Source organism: Triturus cristatus, chromosome 10, assembly GCF_964204655.1.
Source record: "Triturus cristatus chromosome 10, aTriCri1.1, whole genome shotgun sequence".
NCBI lineage: Eukaryota > Metazoa > Chordata > Amphibia > Caudata > Salamandridae > Triturus > Triturus cristatus.
In genome coordinates, this window is record NC_140593.1 from 349,313,147 (window position 1) to 349,330,516 (window position 17,370).

A 17,370-nucleotide genomic window follows, 5' to 3' on the forward strand; every position below is an offset into this window, starting at 1 on the left:
TGCGGGTAAATTTTAAATCGCTTTTGTCTCCTCTTTTAATTTTTGTCACATACAGTATGACTACAGGTCGGGCCCCCACATGGAACTCATGGAGCACTCTCCGGATATTGTCTGAGTAATATAATTAGCTTTTTTTGCTTTTTGTTTTTAAGTTACACGATGCACCATGTTACGCGCATCTTTGATTACCACTCGGTACCGCATAAATGACCAGGCGTCTATTATAACTAATTACGCCACACGCCGTCCTCACTGTGCCTTTGACCGCATAAGAGCACAGACACTCCGCTCCTGAAACAAATGTTTCTCTGTATGTTTGTCTTTTCCTTCCCCACAGGAAAGCGCCACTAGAGGAAATTCTCCTCTACCACATATCGCACCTTAGCGCGTGTGTCACATATATGGTCTTTTAATAACACGTTTTTAGACCACTCACTTTGCACTACACATAGGTCACTAAAAGAGCATGGCTGAAACATGTTGACCGACTAGGATATTGAAATTACCTTAAGATCTTTTTAAATATCCTACTCTCGTGTTTATTAACTGCCAAGGGCCCACTCAATAAATTATTAATTTCTTATCCGAGAAACCCTTAGCACAGCTTTTTTAATATTCACTCACTTCCTTACACTGCACTCTCACAGCACAATACCAGCTCCGCTGTATCCAGGCGTCATAGCACACCCAAGGTGCACTCGGTGCCTTGGGTGGGGGCCCGATGATGAAGCATGTCACTAACTAGGTTGGTGCGTGAGGGCCTAACTATAAACATAATGTGTGTCCTTTCCAAAACAAACGTACGCTAGGAGCACCCACTTCAGAGCTAGTTCTCTTTGATAAAAGAGAGAGAGTAGTTAAAAATGCTGAGAGACTGGATATGGTGGAGCATAGAGTTTTTGAAGCGGAGGACCGGCAGGCGGAAGCTGGTACAGCGCAGAGCAAGATGGGGATAGCGATTGCAGCGCTGCGAGAAAAGGCCGAAGACTTAGGAGCGCATTCAAGGCGCAATAAAGTGCGAAATCTGGGCCTGCTGGAATCCACAGAGACTGGGAACATGGAGTTGTTTGTACAACAGTTGCTAGTGACCATGCTGAGCAGCGAAATATTCTCAACGGTATTTGTGGTAGAACGCGCTCATCATTTGTTGGCCCCAGGCCGCCCGCCCCCTGGAGCTCCGCCGAGGCCAGTAGTGGCAAGATTGCTGAACTACCAAGACAGGGACGCTGCCCTGCGGAAAGCAAGGGAATTACGTGTCCTGAAATACGAAGGATCGGAGCTTGCCCTGTTCCCCGATTTTACGCCGCTGGTCCAAGAGGCGCAGAGGCAATTTACGCCTATGAAACGGAAACTCCGCGAACTGCATGTAGAATGCTCCAAGTTATACCCCGCCAGACTGCGTGTTATGCTGGATGGCAAGACCAAAATATACAACGATCCGCAGGCACTGCAACAGGAAGCTAAAAAAGCGCAGCAAGGAGCTACAGAAGAAAGCAGCTCAGAAAACTGTGGAAAACAACGCTGATGAACAAGGGGAATCGGAATGAGTGAGGTGGTGACGGCGCAACACTTAAGAAATAGGCTGTATTAAAATGTAAAGGGACCCATGACTACACAGAGGGTAATCAGAACGTAACATAGGATATTGGACAGTATTGAAAAGTTTATAGTAATAGGCATTATGTCACTGTAAGATGACAGGAGAGGTCAGGCGCAGCAGAGGTGCGCTCTGTAACTGGTTACAGGAGCTAGAAAAAAGAAGCAGAGTATCTGGAATGTGTGATAAACTGAGAGATGTCAGGTGGACGGCATCCACTGCCCTCGAGTGTAATCCACACTGGGTGCTATGTTCGGAAATGGGGGTGGGGAGGGTTTAACTATCTGAAGTTCAGCCAAGCCTAAGGGAACTGGCTATGGCGTGGGATAAGGGGTGGGATTAAGGTAAAATGTTTGTCAGCAAGCAGAATCTGTAAGTCTCATAAGTGTAAGTGTAGTTCATAAGGAAAGTTACGAAAAGTAGACGTTAAGCATAGGGGAAGAAACGTAGGTAATGGCTGATGCTCAAGGGACCAATGCCCGCAAGCACATCAAGTTCCTGACATGGAACGTCAGAGGTCTATATGACCATAGGAAAATACTTAAAATAGTTGCCTATTTAGAACGGCATTGCATAGATGTGGCTATACAGCAGGAGACACATCTTCCACAGGGTACAGGTATGTTAACTCCCAGGAGAATGAGAGGGACATGCATAGCTTCCGGGTTTACGTCTAACACAAGAGGAGTGCTGGTATGGGTGGGCAGGAATTCTGGACAGACTACAAGAAATCGAAAAGTGGCAGGTTTGTCATAGCCAGATGCTATAAAGAGAATTTTGAGATGTTACTGGTTGGTGTTTACGGTCCAAATCATGATGACCCCCACTTTTATAATGTTTTACACGCTAAAATAGCGCCATACTCGCATATGCACCAAATATAGGGTGGGGATTTCAACTGCACGCAAGACCCAGAATTAGATAGGTCGAAAGGGCCTCAGAGACGCCCCTCCAAAGCAGCTAGAACCATAGCAGTAATTGCAGAAGCAGAGGATTTGATGGATGTTTGGAGAACTTGAGCACCCAAGAGCAGTGACTGTATGCATTATTGTACAGTGCATGACACCCACACTAGAATAGATTATTGGTCTACATCACGAGAGATCATGTCCAGCATCACGGACTGCTCCTACATGGCACGTACATTTTCAGATCACTCGCCAGTCATGATCAGCATGGCTGTAGATGACCTGCAGAGGAGGGAGTGTTCATGGCGATTTCCACAATACCCCTTGCTGGACTCGTAAAAAGTTGGGAGATGCAGTAGACAATTTTTAGGTCTTGCCTAGCGACGCCGCGCATGCGCTGCTCGCTTGCGAGATCTATTGTTGTTGATTTAGCTTCTGAAAGGGGACAGAAGATATGCAGGCGCCCGTACAGGTAATGGGCACGCGTGCGGCTCGCGTCGTTTGAGCACAACACGTGCATGGCGCATTTTCAGTTTCCTAGCTAGTTTCAGTGTTGTGCTTTACTTTGTACCCACCCCCTCCCGTTGTTCTTGCACAACGAGCGCATGTATGTACTTCCTTTAATGTACAAGTCACTAACAGCATGAATTAGTAGCGGGTAGGGGGGTGGTTCACGATCGCGCACCAGAAACTGTTCGAGTTCTCATGAACTTTTCACCCCGGGGCCAACATGATCTCCGACTTCCTGAGCATCAATGATGGATGAGACCGTCCTCGGAGGGATGAGTTTCAGCTCCGTCCTGAAGTGGAGACGTGTGGGAGCGAAGTCTGCTCTCAGGCAGGATGTTGTCCCAGAGGCTGGGCCATAACGCGAGAAGCCCTTGGCTCCCTCTTCGCCCGGGGTAACAGGACTATCCCGGCACGTAGGCGGGCGCTCAAAGTCGTGGTTTCCGATACAACCGAAGGGGCTCATTTAGGATGCTTTGGGACGCGTTTACTAAAGTGCGGGACGCACCACAAAACACAGCATCCGTTTACGTCCCATTGTAAATGCTGACATGTACAGCTCCGAACTGCAGTGCTTTGCATCAGTGCCTTCAAGTACGCCCGTAAATGTGTCCCTTTGGATTTTTATGCTCGGGTGTCCCCGTTGATGGGTACATATGTCCCTCATCCCTTGGTTTGATAGTAAGATATCAGCTGCATTTGGACTGCAGGGCGGACCTCTCACCCTTAGGTCATCGCACCTGCTTCACTACTCTTACTATACACCCAGGATTAGGTTTGACATTAGCCAAGACTGTTTGGCTTTACTAAAATTGTATGTATAAAATAATGAGTTCTACGGATTTACAGCCAGTCCTCCTAATACATTGGTCTCTTGAGGTCATTGACATTTTTCCTCCGCCTATGCCATAGTGCATTTGGCAACTTCAGCCATTGACCAGAACGAAATCCATACACAAAGTAGTTCCTTAAGTGCCAAGAACTAGCATGGCAATGTGTGCTTTAGGAGAAACAAAAATATGCTTGCTTTTAGCTATTGTTCTTCTTAATTGAGGAGGGTCCGTCCGCTTCTGTTACAATAAAGTTTTGCAAAAACCGCGCCAAAGCAATGCAAACATTGACTATGACAAAAGGCTGATGGCAAATGTGCTTTCTCAGTGGAGTGGTCACTCCTAAGTGCAATGAAGTTTGAAGATAATAGAGACAGAAATTTCATTTTCTAGTCTTTTCCATCCCGCAGCTCTAGATGTACAACCTGGTAAGGTCTTTGACTTGGGTGTTACTCTATCTTTCTGTGATGGTTTCAGAACCAGGCATGAATGTACTGGTATTTATTAATTTATTCATAAAGCACAACTTATACCCAGGGGCCTCATAGCACTGGGAAGAGTCAGGAACAGAAAAGATAAGAAAATGAGCAAGGTAACTAAACGCAAGGTCTTCAAACGTTCACGAAACATGAAGTAAGAAAATCTTGTGGGGTTTCAGGGATATGTCACTGCAAAGAGAGGGACCCAGAAAATTCACTGGGATCTGAAAAAGCAAAAGAGAACCGGATCTTACAGGTTTGGCTGGGACATACTGTGGCACCAACTTGGAAATCTGCTTTGAGCTACAGTTGTAGAGGGCCATATGCATCAGGCATAGCACCTTAAAATTAATTTTATTGGGAGGTAGATATGGGAGCGCAAAGCGTTAGAAACATGGTCAAATTGACATAGTCCAGTAGCAAGCTGGACCTCCACGTTCTAATAAAGCTGCAGCTTCACAATAAGATATTCCGGTAAGCTGGGTTAAAGGGCTTCCCCGTAGTCCCCCGATCTTCCTTGTCAGGAAATAAAATGCTGTGTTGGGCTGTAAATTCAATAGTTTGTCTACTCAGGGGCTCCAAGACTGATGACATTGCTCTCTGTAGAGAAGCATCAATTGCATTAACCAAATCCTCATGGATGGGAAAAGCATCTGCTCCTCCTCCACTGATTCCCTGATTCTGTGCTTGGCATGGAAGATCAAGTAGGCTAGAGGAATAGTAGTCACAAGCTTGAAAACGAAAACCCAAGCGAATACCAGGGAACAGTATTTAAACTTGCCAGTGCTTGCTTACTGGTACCAGTGCGTGTTTGCAACTGCCGAGAGGGGCCGAGCTTCACACATGACCTCTAATTAATATGGGCTTTGGTAGTGAGCTTTGCTGAGAAATCGCTCTAACTGGAGCTGAGAGAAGAGAAACAAGCATTTGCAATGCAATAGGTCTGGCATTTACGCGAGTTTGAGCTATTGACATTGCAAATAACAATGCCTTTTATTTTTATTTTTTTGTTTTAAAAACATAAATAAAAGGCATTGTTTTTTACAATGCCAATAGCTGAAACTCTCGTAACTGCTAAACCTATTGCATTGCAAATACTTGTTTTGCCAGGAACCTTGGCAGTGTGCCCAAGATGTGCACCATCTGGGAGACATTTAAAGTCTATATTAGGGGCATGACTATAGCAAAGTATGCTGGAGTCCTGAAGGCGATTCGGACACAATTGCAGAGGGTAGAAAAGACCTTAGACACCCTGGATAAGAAGCTACGGGAGGGAGGGGGCCCAGAAGTACTAGCGCAAATACGAGAGCAGATCGAAGAATACAATGAGCTTGTAGCTACGGAAGTTAAACACCTCTGTAAATATGCAATGGCACGAATATACGCAGAAGGGGAGAGACCCAGCTCGACATTCGCTAAACTTACACGGCCCCCTAAGGGAGAAAATTAGATAACACAGATATGCTCAGTTGCCAGCGACCTAGTCAGGAGGACATACCAGAAAGTGGAGATCTTTGGGGAGTATTACAGAACACTATACGCCACACAAGAACCTGACATAGACGAGGAATTCCTTGCCCATATTACAATGAAATGGCTTGAAAACATAGACAGGGAAAGATTAATGGAACCTCTTCACCCGACTGAAATAATAGTTGCACTAAAAGATATGCTGAGTGATAAAGCGCCATCTTCTGATGGTCTGACTGTGGCCTTTTATAAAGCATATCTGGACAGACTTGTTCCACATCTCATTAACCTGTTTGAGAGAATGGCAAAAGATGGCATTATGCCACCAACCATGAGAGAGGCTATTTTGATTACTATCCTCAAGCCTGGGAAGCAACCACATCACTGTGACTCATATAGGCCTCTGTCACTGCTCAACACAGATGCTAAACTATATGCCAAGATCCTAGCGAATAGGCTGGACCCACTGTTACCAAAATTGATCAGGCCTGAGCAGACTGGGTTTGTCCCGAGCCACTCCCTCACATGTAACCTGAGAATGTTTTCTGACTCCACAGATCGCAAAGACAATAAGATAAAGGCAGTAGCTCTCTTTATAGATATAGACAAGACATTTGATTCCGTAGAAGAAAACAAGTTACTTACCTGTAACTGTAGTTCTCCAGTATTGGAAGCTTTCATAGATTCACATGCTTGAATCATTCCCCGTCGTCAAGATGGGAGTCCCTGGTATATATAAAAAAAAACAATGCTTAAATCCATACAAAGCAGAAAGGCCCATTTCAGTTTTGTAACCCATAACTATTGTTTTGTAAAAGAGACCAAAAATATCCTTTAACCAATCAGGACCCTTCACAACACTCCTGAGAGAACCTTAGACCTTCAGATTTTGCGAGCACTTGTGCCTAAGATAACCCTGGATAAAAATCCAAAGTTGAGACTCTCAGGGGAGGAGGGCGGGTCAATTGTGAATCTATGAAAGCTTCCAATACTGGAGAACTACAGTTACAGGTAAGTAACTTGTTTTCTTACTTCAGTATTGGAACTTTCATAGATTCACATGCTTGAATCAGAGTAGCTAGCAGTACATAGCACGTTTTATCCTGCACCTACATGAACATATGCAAGAGTGTAATTTAAATTGTCCATCTGTAGGGAGGAATAGCTTTACCTGAAAAAACACATAGAACCCCCAATCATTAAATATTCCATGTTTAACTTCTATAATTGTAAACATCACAGAGAAAAAAACAGTTCTTCTGGAAACCACTATATTATAACCTCTACATAATGAGAAATGCATTCACAATAAAATGTGCACATTCTTACAGTATAAAGGAAGGAGGGATGAAAGAGAGATCACTGTCACTGGAAAAGGTTCCTCAGCACCACCTGCCCCACTGCCACATCATTGTCAGCGGCTGCATCCAGGCAGTAATGCCTGCTGAAAGTGTGTGTACTCTTCCAGGTAGCAGCCCTGCATAAATCCTGGATAGGTACTCCAGCAAACAACGCAGTGGATGTAGATACTGCTCTTCTCGAATGAGCACGAACCTGTGCTTCCAAAGGTTTCCCTGCTGCTTGACGGCAATATTGGATTGTACTTGAGATCCATCGAGTAATTCCTCTTTTGGAAAGAGGATAGCCCTTTCTGGATGCACTGAAGGACACAAAGAGCTGTGACAATTTGTGAAAAGCTTTTGTTCTTTGTAGATAACATTTCAGACAACGCTGGATAACAAGCGAATGAAGAGTCCCTTTCGCTGCAGTAGTCGATTGAGTAAAGAACCTCTTAATGATAAGAACTCTTTCAAGTGAAAGTCTAATGATACCTTTGGTATAAACCTTGTGTTAGTTTGAAGGACTACTCGATCCTCTTTAAACTGTAGAAAAGGTTCCTGTATGGTCAGGGCCTGAATCTCCCCAACTCTCCTGGCCAATGTGAGCGCCAGAAGAGCCACCTTCTAAGACAAGAACATAAGGTCTGCCCAGTGAATGGGTTCAAAGGGATGTTTCATGAGTTGTGATAACACTATATTCAGCTGTCAGAGAGGTGGTGGAGGCTTAACTGGGGGAAAGGTAGAAACTGTTTTAGGATTCTCTCGGACCATAACGATGGTCCTGATGATGTCCTTCTAAAACGGGATATAGCGGCTAGATGAACTTTTATTGACGCATGTGCTAATCCAGATTTTGCCAAAAGTAGAATGTAAGGAAGAATCTCATGAGATGCAGATCTTAGAGGATGAACATTAGACTCCTGGCACCATAAACAGAATCTACTCCATTTCATCCGGTACATCTTATTCGTACTCTGTGCTCGGGCATTTGAGAGAATATCCCTGCCATCAGATGATAGTTTTAGATGTTGATATTCACAGTGTTCAGGAGCCATGCTGGCTAAACGTAGTGACTTTGGGTCCGGATGAAGCACTTATCCCCGCGACATCGTCAGGAGGGATGGAATGGGCTGAAGGAGAATCGGTTGTGTCTCAGACAGGAGAAGAAGCTCTGTGAACCAATGTTGTCTAGGCCACCATAGGGCTATCAGGATCATCCAGCACGGCTCTCTCTTGATCTTCGTGAGAAGACGTGGTGGGGGGGGATATCAGCGGAAAGGCGTAGGGAAAGATGCCTGCCCATGCCATCAAAAACACATTTCCCCAGGATCCCTGTTGGTAATACCAACTTGCAAAGCAGCAACATTTCTTGTTCTAAGCTGTCGCAAAGAGGTCCACTGTTGGGTTGCCCCACTTTTGACAAGTACTATCTAGGGTTCCCCGATTGATCTCCCATTCGTGGCAGGTTAACTTGCGTCTGCTTAATGTGTCTTCCGTGTCATTTTGATCCCCCGGGAGGTGTTCTGCCTTTAGCGAGATTCCTTTTTGAACAGCCCATTTCCAGCTTCTCTGGGCCTCCTGGGACAGTGAGAGAGATCTTGTGCCGCCTTGCATTGCTGTGTGTTGTCTGTCCTGATCAGCGCAGGCGAGTTATTTTCCTTGGCAGAAAAGCCAGCAATGCTAATCCCACTGCCCTGAGTTTCAATAGATTGAGGTGAAGTTGTTGGTCTTGACTCTGCCAACGTCCACAGACCTGGAGGTCCCCCCCCCCCCAACCTTCCAGGGAAGCATCGGTGGTGATGACCTGTGGAGCCGGCATGGTGAGAAAAGAAAGGCTGTTGGAAATATTTTGACGTTGGGTCCACCAAGAAACGGCCTGTATCATACCTGGCGTGATTGTGATATCCTCGAAGGATCCTACAGCTTGACGCCATTGCCGGTCCAGTTCCGCCTGTAATGGACGCATCCTGAACCGGCAGAAATGGGCATGAGGGATGCAGAAGGACATTGGCCCCAGGAGTGACTTGTAGTGGTGTACTGAAAGTGAGCTTCTTCTTGCGAATGCTTGGGACAGAGAGATTAGCTTCTGCTGTCTCTCGAGAGAAGGAAACTCTCTGTTAATTCTGGTGTCCAGAATTGCCCCTAAGAACGTAATGCTCTTGGAAGGATGGAGAGATGATTTCTCCTTGTTCAGAGTCAGGCCTAATTCAGCAAACAGTCTAGTGCATGCTACCGTGGACGACTGAGCAGCTGCATGTAAAGGTGCTTTGATCAACCAGTCGTCCAGGTACGGAAATAACTGATGCCTTTGTTTTCTTAGAAAAACGGCTACTGGATCCAGACATTTTGTGAAAATTCTTGGGGCCGACTTGAGGCCAAACGGCAGCACCTTGAACTGGTAATAGCTTGCCAGCTATGACAAATCGAAGGTACTGCCTGTGGGAGGGATAGATGGGGATGTGAAAATATGCATCTTTTAAGTCTAAGGTGGTCATATGATGCCCTGGGTTTAGGAGCAACAGAATGTCCTGAAGGGAAACCATGCGGAAGGACTGTTTTTTCAGATAAGCATTTAGAGCTCTCAAATCCAGGATCAGATGCCATTGACGAAAGTTCTTGTGAACCAGAAAGAAACGGGAATAAAATCCCTTCCCCCTTTGGGAGATTGGCACCGGTTCTATTACTCCTTGTTGGAGCAATGTAAAAATCTCGCATGAGATGTAGATGTTCAAGGAGGGATCTGAAGGAACTCCAACGTATGGCCAAATTTTATTGGATTGAGAACACATCGGTCCGTGGTTATTTTCTGCCACTGGTGAAGATGAAAAGAACTTTGTCCCCCCAGGGGAACATCTGGAGAGGAGGGAATACAAATAGTTGGAGCCTGAAGCATGTGATGTACGTCGTGAGTGGTCTTTTCCCTGATGTCCTGTTCTTCCTCTGGGGGCAGATTTAGAATACGCCCCTGACCGTTGCGGTCGTTGGACATACTGTTGACGGTACGGGTGGGAAGATGTAGTGTACGAGGGGTATCTGTATTGTTGGAATCCTCCACTGTAGGATGGAAGGCCTCTTCCTCTAGCTCCTCTAAAGGGCACTTTCCGATATTGTAGTGGCCCTAGAGCCCTCGCTGTATCGGTATCCTTCTTGATATCCTGCAGCGCATCGTCTAAGTGCTTTCCAAATAAAGTCTCTCCATCGAAAGGAAGATCCAGGATCTTATTTTGGACCTCCAGTCTAAATGACGACACTCGGAGCCATCCTTGATGGCGCAAAACCGCTGCACCCCCCCAGCGATCTGAAAGCTGTTGCTGCGATATCCATCACACAATCTATTACTTCCCCAGAAGCTCTCTCTCCCTCCTGGAGAATCTTCTTCACCTCTGGTCTACTTTCCTCTGGAAGCTGATCCATATACAGAGTTAGGTCACACCACATCTGCCTGTCATATCTGCCCAATATGGCAAGGGCATTAGCCGCTCTGACCAACAGTGCTGACATTGAGGAAAAACGATTATCAGCATTATCTAGGTGTCTGTATTCGGAGGTGATGTAATGGGTGCCGATGGGTTTTTGGATTTCTGTTGAGCTGCCTGGGAAATAACAGAATCCGGTTTGGGATGGCCCACCAAACAGGCTGGAGCGTCCTCTGGGGCCTTCTATTTCTTCTCCAACCTGGAGAGTACTGGTGTTACTGTCGCTGGTGTTTTCATGATTTTAAGTCCCTCCTCCCATACGTGACTTATAATCGGGATAACCCTCACGACTTTCTATATGGCTCCATAAAATCATATAAAAAACATTCCGTTTGGGTAGCTGGCATAGGTAGGTCAAATCTTTTTGCAGCTCTTTCCAGCAAGCTATGAAACCCACCAATATCCCCTGGTGGTGAGTCAACGGGTACCGGAGAAGGAGAAGAAGGCGTGAGAATGAGGTAGTCACCCCATTCTCTATTGTAATTTCTCCTCCTTCTTTGTCATCATCCGTAGTAACCGGCTCTTGTTGAGGGATTGGTGGGGGCGTTCTTCAGAGTAGATGGAATAGAACGTGGACGAGAAACTGCTGATGGCACTTCCTTAGGTACAGGAGTTGGTAGAAATCTCTTCCTGTAGTCAGCTAACATGAATTGTAGGTCCGTCAACAAAGAGGACGGCATGCAAACCACTTCCTTCTGATAGCTCTGGTGGTAGTGTTCCTGAGGAGGATATTGATATTTGCCATATTCTTCATCAAAGTCGTCCTCCTGACACTTAACGTGCAGCTGGGATGGGCTACTCACATAGCCATAAGGCCCTTCGTCTTCTTCCTCAGAATCCTGCTCTTCCAGCAGGTGAGATGGCAAAAGAGGAGTAACTTTGCTAGGAGATGTGATCTCCGGTGTAATTTCCTCTTCCTAGTGTTTTCTGACCTGTCTGATGTTTTTTTCCCTTACTGACATAAAAAAAAAGTCAGAGTGCTGACAAACCAGCGCTGAGGTTGGATCCTGCAGATGAAAATCCGAGATAAAGCTAAGAATACTGTTTAAAATCACTAATTAACAAGAGAAAATAGAGCAGAGCACAGAGGAGACTCCCTAGCACAACGTGCGGTAGAAAATCTGAGGGTCTAAGATTCTCTCAGGAGTGTTCTAGAGGGTGAAGGGGTCCTGATTGGTTTAAGGAAATGTTTGGTTTCTTTTACAAAACAAGAGTTATGGGTTACAAAACTGAAATGGGCCTAGGCCTTTTTTCTGCTTTGTATGGATTTGAGCATTGATATTTTTTGATATACCGAGGACTCCCATCTTGACGACGGGGAATGATTCAAGCATGTGAATCTATGAAAGTTCCAATACTGGAGTAATGTTGTTTTCTCTATGCAGTCCTCAACAGAGTGGGAGTGGCAGAAGTCTTCCACAAACGTATTCAGGTGTTATATGAAAATCCCATAGCGTGTTTCTGGATAAATGGAGTTCTCTCTCCGATGGTTGCAATTACAAGAGGTACCAGACAGGGATGTCCGCTCTCACCACTATTGTAGGCCTTAGAGGCGGAGCCACTGATGGGCGTCATGCGGGAATACCATGCGCATAGGTGGATTCGATCCCCACAGTATAACTTAATCATAGCTGCCTAAGCAGATGATGACAGGTTGTTATATATACGTAATCCAGAACAGAAATTGCACCCACTGTTAAAAGAGGTGACACTATTTGGACAACATACTGGCCTAAGGATTTATTGGCGTAAATCTAGAATGTTCCCCCTCACCCGGTCAGCGATGCAGGTTGGTATGGACTACGGAAGCGGTGGGATACTTGGGAATACAGGTACACACAGACCCTGATATAATAGTCCGGGAAAAATACGGCAGCGCAACACAGCAACTAAAAGTCCATCGACAAATAGATAAGGCTCCCATTGTCCCTGCTGGGTCGCATAGCTATAATGAAAATGATAGTACTGCCTTGCTTTCTGTTCTTGTTTGCCAATATCCCCATTATATCACCAAAGTCCTTTTTTCAAAACATTAGAACCCAAATGATATGCTTAGCCAGGGCAGGGAAGAATCTGAGAGTTCAATGGGATACTCTCATAAAACCATACGCAGAAGGGGGCCTAAATGCCCCGGATCTAGAAAAGTATTATAGGGCAGCCCAGGTGTTGCATGCCCACTATTGGATACACGGGTCCCGGGATTTACCTCAATTGCCCATTGAAAGAAATGCTGTTAAACCCAGGCCACCGAGTGTTGATGGAGGGCGCCAGGGGCACCCCACATATAATAGACCCGATAGCCTGCACCAGGACTCAACTCCAGAACGTGGCTAGGTCACAGAGGACTAAACTTATTTACACACCTTAATGGCCTATAGAGTGGTGCGGCTGGTTGCCTATAGGAGAGGAAAGGGTGGTTAAGCAAACACTCCACAAATTAAAAATCCAACAGATGTGGGAATTCTTTCACGAGGGAGTAATGAAGAAGTAGGAGCAAGCGTAGGCTGATGATACCCAAACCACCGCTCTAGATGCATACAATTATCACAGAATGCGGCAAGTTATGAGTTACTGGGAGACGGATGGCGGAGCAGCCGGAATGGAAGACACTAACTTACTTAATGCAGGCTACTTCCCTGCAAAGAGGCGTCACAGCACTATATGCACTACACCAAGCTTCTAATTCAGCTTCCCTATCAAAAACACAGACGGAATGGCAAGTTGACTTGGGTGTGGAAATCACAGAAGCGCAGTGGGCTAGATGCTGTGCTAACACAAAATCTATTTCTCAAAATGGGAGGCATAAGCTTATACATTATAAATATCTTCATAGGGTATATTATACACCCGCCAGATTATGTAAGTATGGCTTACTTGATAATGATAGGTGCCAGAGATACAGGGCGGCGAATGCAGGGTTCATACATTTGGCGGGGGAGCCCAGGGATACGGGACTTCTGGAAGGACGTATATGGTATATTAACACAGATGCTTGCACTTCCAATTCCAGAGACACTGCTGGTTGCACTATTGGGGTATGACAAGGATATACATAGAGTGGGATGTAAACTGGCAGCTATCTGCCTCCTACTGGCTAAACGGAGAATAGCAATGAGATGGTTGCGAGGCACACCACTGAAGGCCACAGATTGGCTTGCTGACTTAGCACACTGTTCCACACACTCAGATAACTATAATGCCCTCATCCCAGAGAGAAGTAGACCTAAGGATATATGGGGCCCATACAGGGAATATATGATAAAGAGGGCAGTGGAAGAAGAGAGCTCAGTAGACCCGGAGGCACCAGGATTGGGCAATGGAGGAGAGGGTATTATTAATGCGCCTGTGAGTGATTAAAGAATTTAAATGAAGTGTTATAATGTTCAATTGGCAAACTGTATAAATTGCAAGAGTAGGCGGAGGCATGCAATAAGACGTTGGGTGGACTTCGGACCCATGGGTGTATTTCTGTCCACAATATATAGTTTACCACATGTTCGTTTCTGAAACTAATAGCATTATTAATATATATTGTACTGCTTGATTGACTGTTAAAGGAAAAAAGCATTAAATAAAGTTTTAAAAAAAATAACTTTTATATATAACAAACTCACTGATCATTAAACATGTTTTGTTAATGTATTTGCATTTTAAAATCTCAAAGCAACCAGTGGACAGATCTGAATTTTGTATTAAATCAGATAATTACCAAATTCGTATAACGATCCTAGCTTTGTTACACCTGCAATTCCCTAGATAAATAAACAGTGACATCCCTCAATGAAGAAATACTTCTAGTGGTTTTTTATGCTGTAGATAAGCACACATGCAGCTAGTAACATTGGATATTAATCTAAAAAATTAACCTTCCATAATGCAACATATTATTACTTTAGAGCTTTTAAAATTTCCTGTTATGGAAATGTGTGTGAATGCATACATATTTGCAGCTTCTTTATTATGATCCAATATACCTAGTTGCAGTTGTTTATTTACAGAAATTAGGCAGTATTTTCTACGTGATTCTAATCAGTTTGCAGTTTATTCACAATGTAGTTACTTCACACACAGAACAGATAATAAACTTATTTAATGATATAAGAGCCACAACAAACAATCCGCAGCAACCACTTCTATTCCAACGTTGCTTTTGAATCTCCAGTGATACTAACCCGTTGTCCAGCGATTCGGTTTGCAAGATGATACTATTGGTCTTGTTGTCTATCACAATGTTTGTGATGTCTCCTCCATAAAAACTTGAGCGTGGTGTGCTTACACAGCTAGAAATAGCAGAGTTCATGGCAGATGACTGGTTAGATCCTGGGATGTTCATGGGAGATGGGGCCAAGGACCTCTGCTTCACCACCTGGTTTACATTCCGCACAGTCTCAAAGACGCGCTTCTGATGTCCACAGCTAAAACAAAAAGATAAAACTTAATTGCTACACACCACAAATATTCAATATAAAAAATATATTCCAAAATATTACAAATTTTGAAGATATTAGAGAAGAAAGTACATGTTCAGAAGAAAACTATTTTTTCCTCATTGGAATACACTAACAGCCTAGAAGAGAGTTAGACTTGAACCATGTGTAGTACAACACAGAGCAGATTTGTGCTGCCTGCATAGAAAGGTAACCTCACAAAAAACAGATATCTTCTTCTTATCTCCAGTAACAATTGTTTTTTCTCCCTTTATTACCCTAAAAAAGCTGCATGCACTTCACCCAACTTGTGAAGTATGTTGCTACATCACCGTTTGAGACTGTCATAAACAACAAAGATTTGGAAATGAAGTAAGGGGAGGACTTCCTTTCATCACTACCTCAGTTTCAAAATAACCAAGTATATAATTAGTTTGGCTTTAGCCTTTTTTGTCAATCAGCCAGTGGTTTACTTAAGCAATTGTCACAATTAAGTAAGGTTCTACCACACAAATGACTTCTGGGCAAAGCATCAGTGATCTTGAGAGATATGTGTATCTACAGACTTTCCAAAGAGAGGGCAAACCAGGGAGAAACCTTAATTTTGGATCATAATTTGCTGGGACACAAGAGCAGCAACGGACCCATAGACCACTTGTCCTGTTTCTAGGAAGCATTTTTGGGTATTAAACATAGCACACCCCAAGTTTTTTTTGAGCCAAGAAATTCTAACTCTCCTCCAACCTCTCCTTCTCCCGTACCGGAGCAACATCACATACTTTGAAGTTCTCTTGAAGCAAAGGCAGGGGATTATGCAGTTATGTAACAAATCAGAGACTACTGTTTCTCCTAATGGCGACAACAGATAACTGAGGACTTTGGAGTGGGTCATTACAGTCAGTTAATTGTGATAGTCAGTTAAATGTGTGCATCAAAAGCACTTGGACTTTGAAAGTAAAAGTACATTAACACCAGACTCGAAATAAAGCAAACCAGACTTCTTCTAGATGGTTTGAGCTGGGCATCCTAAAAAGAGTTTGAAGGAAACAACAAACTGGTTCATCGTAGAACATAATTCTTATACACATTGGCTAAAAGCAGAGGTCCTGAAAGGTCACTTATGAAACTTTCCAATGTTCTTTTGGTGTGCTAGGCAATCTTTAGCCTTCTGAGAAGGGGTGCTTGTGCTCACTCTAGGACAATCCTGAAACAATGGTGAGAAAAACAGTGGCTTTCATAGCACAATTTTCATTAAAAACTGGGTAAAGTGGTGTATGTACTAAAAGAAGTTAAAATCCGGTTATAGAAGTCAAATGACCTACCATTATTCAAAGCATTAATGGGATCTTTTCATATTTTAGTTTTCCATTCTGCCGCTCTCCATTGACTCTCAGCAATACGTTAATAAAAATGAGAATCTTGTTGTAAGGGGGATGCATACAAATCAAAGGTTAAACAAATGTTGCAGTCACAAGTGGTTGACGGCAGAGCTAGAATAACGCAATAGTTCATAAAATAAATGTACTGCTCAATTACATAATGACACACAGCAGACAGGTTATCACAGAACATACAGAATCGAGGCACAAATGAGGATGCATCATTACTATGCCATGAATAGGCACAACGTTGCCAAATAACACAAATGCCCACAATTCTCCGGAAATTCTTGCAATACCTTAAAGACTGTGGAGGCAGCAATGCCAAATTTGTTACTAGTCATATTAAATAACATCAGTGCCTCCAAATTCTGGAATGTATTTCTAGTAATTTAATGGAACATGGCAATATGGTGGATACCAAAATGGCTACACCATTGGCACTTTTACCTTGATTTGAAGATGAGGCTTTACTATAGAAATCCTGGTAAGTGCTAAAGAAAACCAAGTGAAGCAAGTGGTAAGGCATGTTTCCTGGAACATAATGATATAGCACACTGATATAAACAAAAAAAGTATGCCTCCTACCCAGCTTGCAAAACAAGCCTGTGATGTTTAAAGCAGTTCAGCCTACTAATTTGACAGACACCATGTACTTCTGGTATTTGCAAAAAACGACGTCATCCTTCATCATCCTGCCTGCTGCCTCGTAATCCTCTCTTTCACTGAGGTCCACACTCACTTTAGCCGTTGTTCCGTTGGACTGCTTTTTGGAGAAAGTGGCCTTCCTACCTAAGACTGTGGTGCCTCCTATTCGCTCTATCGCTTCTGAAAATCCATAAACTGAGCATAAAATCTACATACACAAACAAGATATTCACCAATTCGGCTATAGCACAATTACTACTTCTGTATTTTACAAAGCAAGGCTGGCATAGGGTACTTTCAGCCAGCAAA

At 44.0% G+C, this 17,370-nt stretch overlaps 1 protein-coding gene across 9 annotated transcripts in view; it reads right to left on the bottom strand.

Annotated features, from left to right (window-relative positions):
* Positions 1-17,370, bottom strand: part of TRAK1 (trafficking kinesin protein 1) — a 561,749-nt gene that overhangs the window by 91,908 nt on the left and 452,471 nt on the right. For all 9 annotated transcript variants that reach the window (XM_085631561.1, XM_085631564.1, XM_085631563.1 and 6 more), the window contains one exon: positions 14,780-15,022. In XM_085631561.1, coding sequence (XP_085487687.1) covers positions 14,780-15,022 — 243 coding nt within the window. The remainder of the gene's footprint in view (positions 1-14,779; positions 15,023-17,370) is intronic.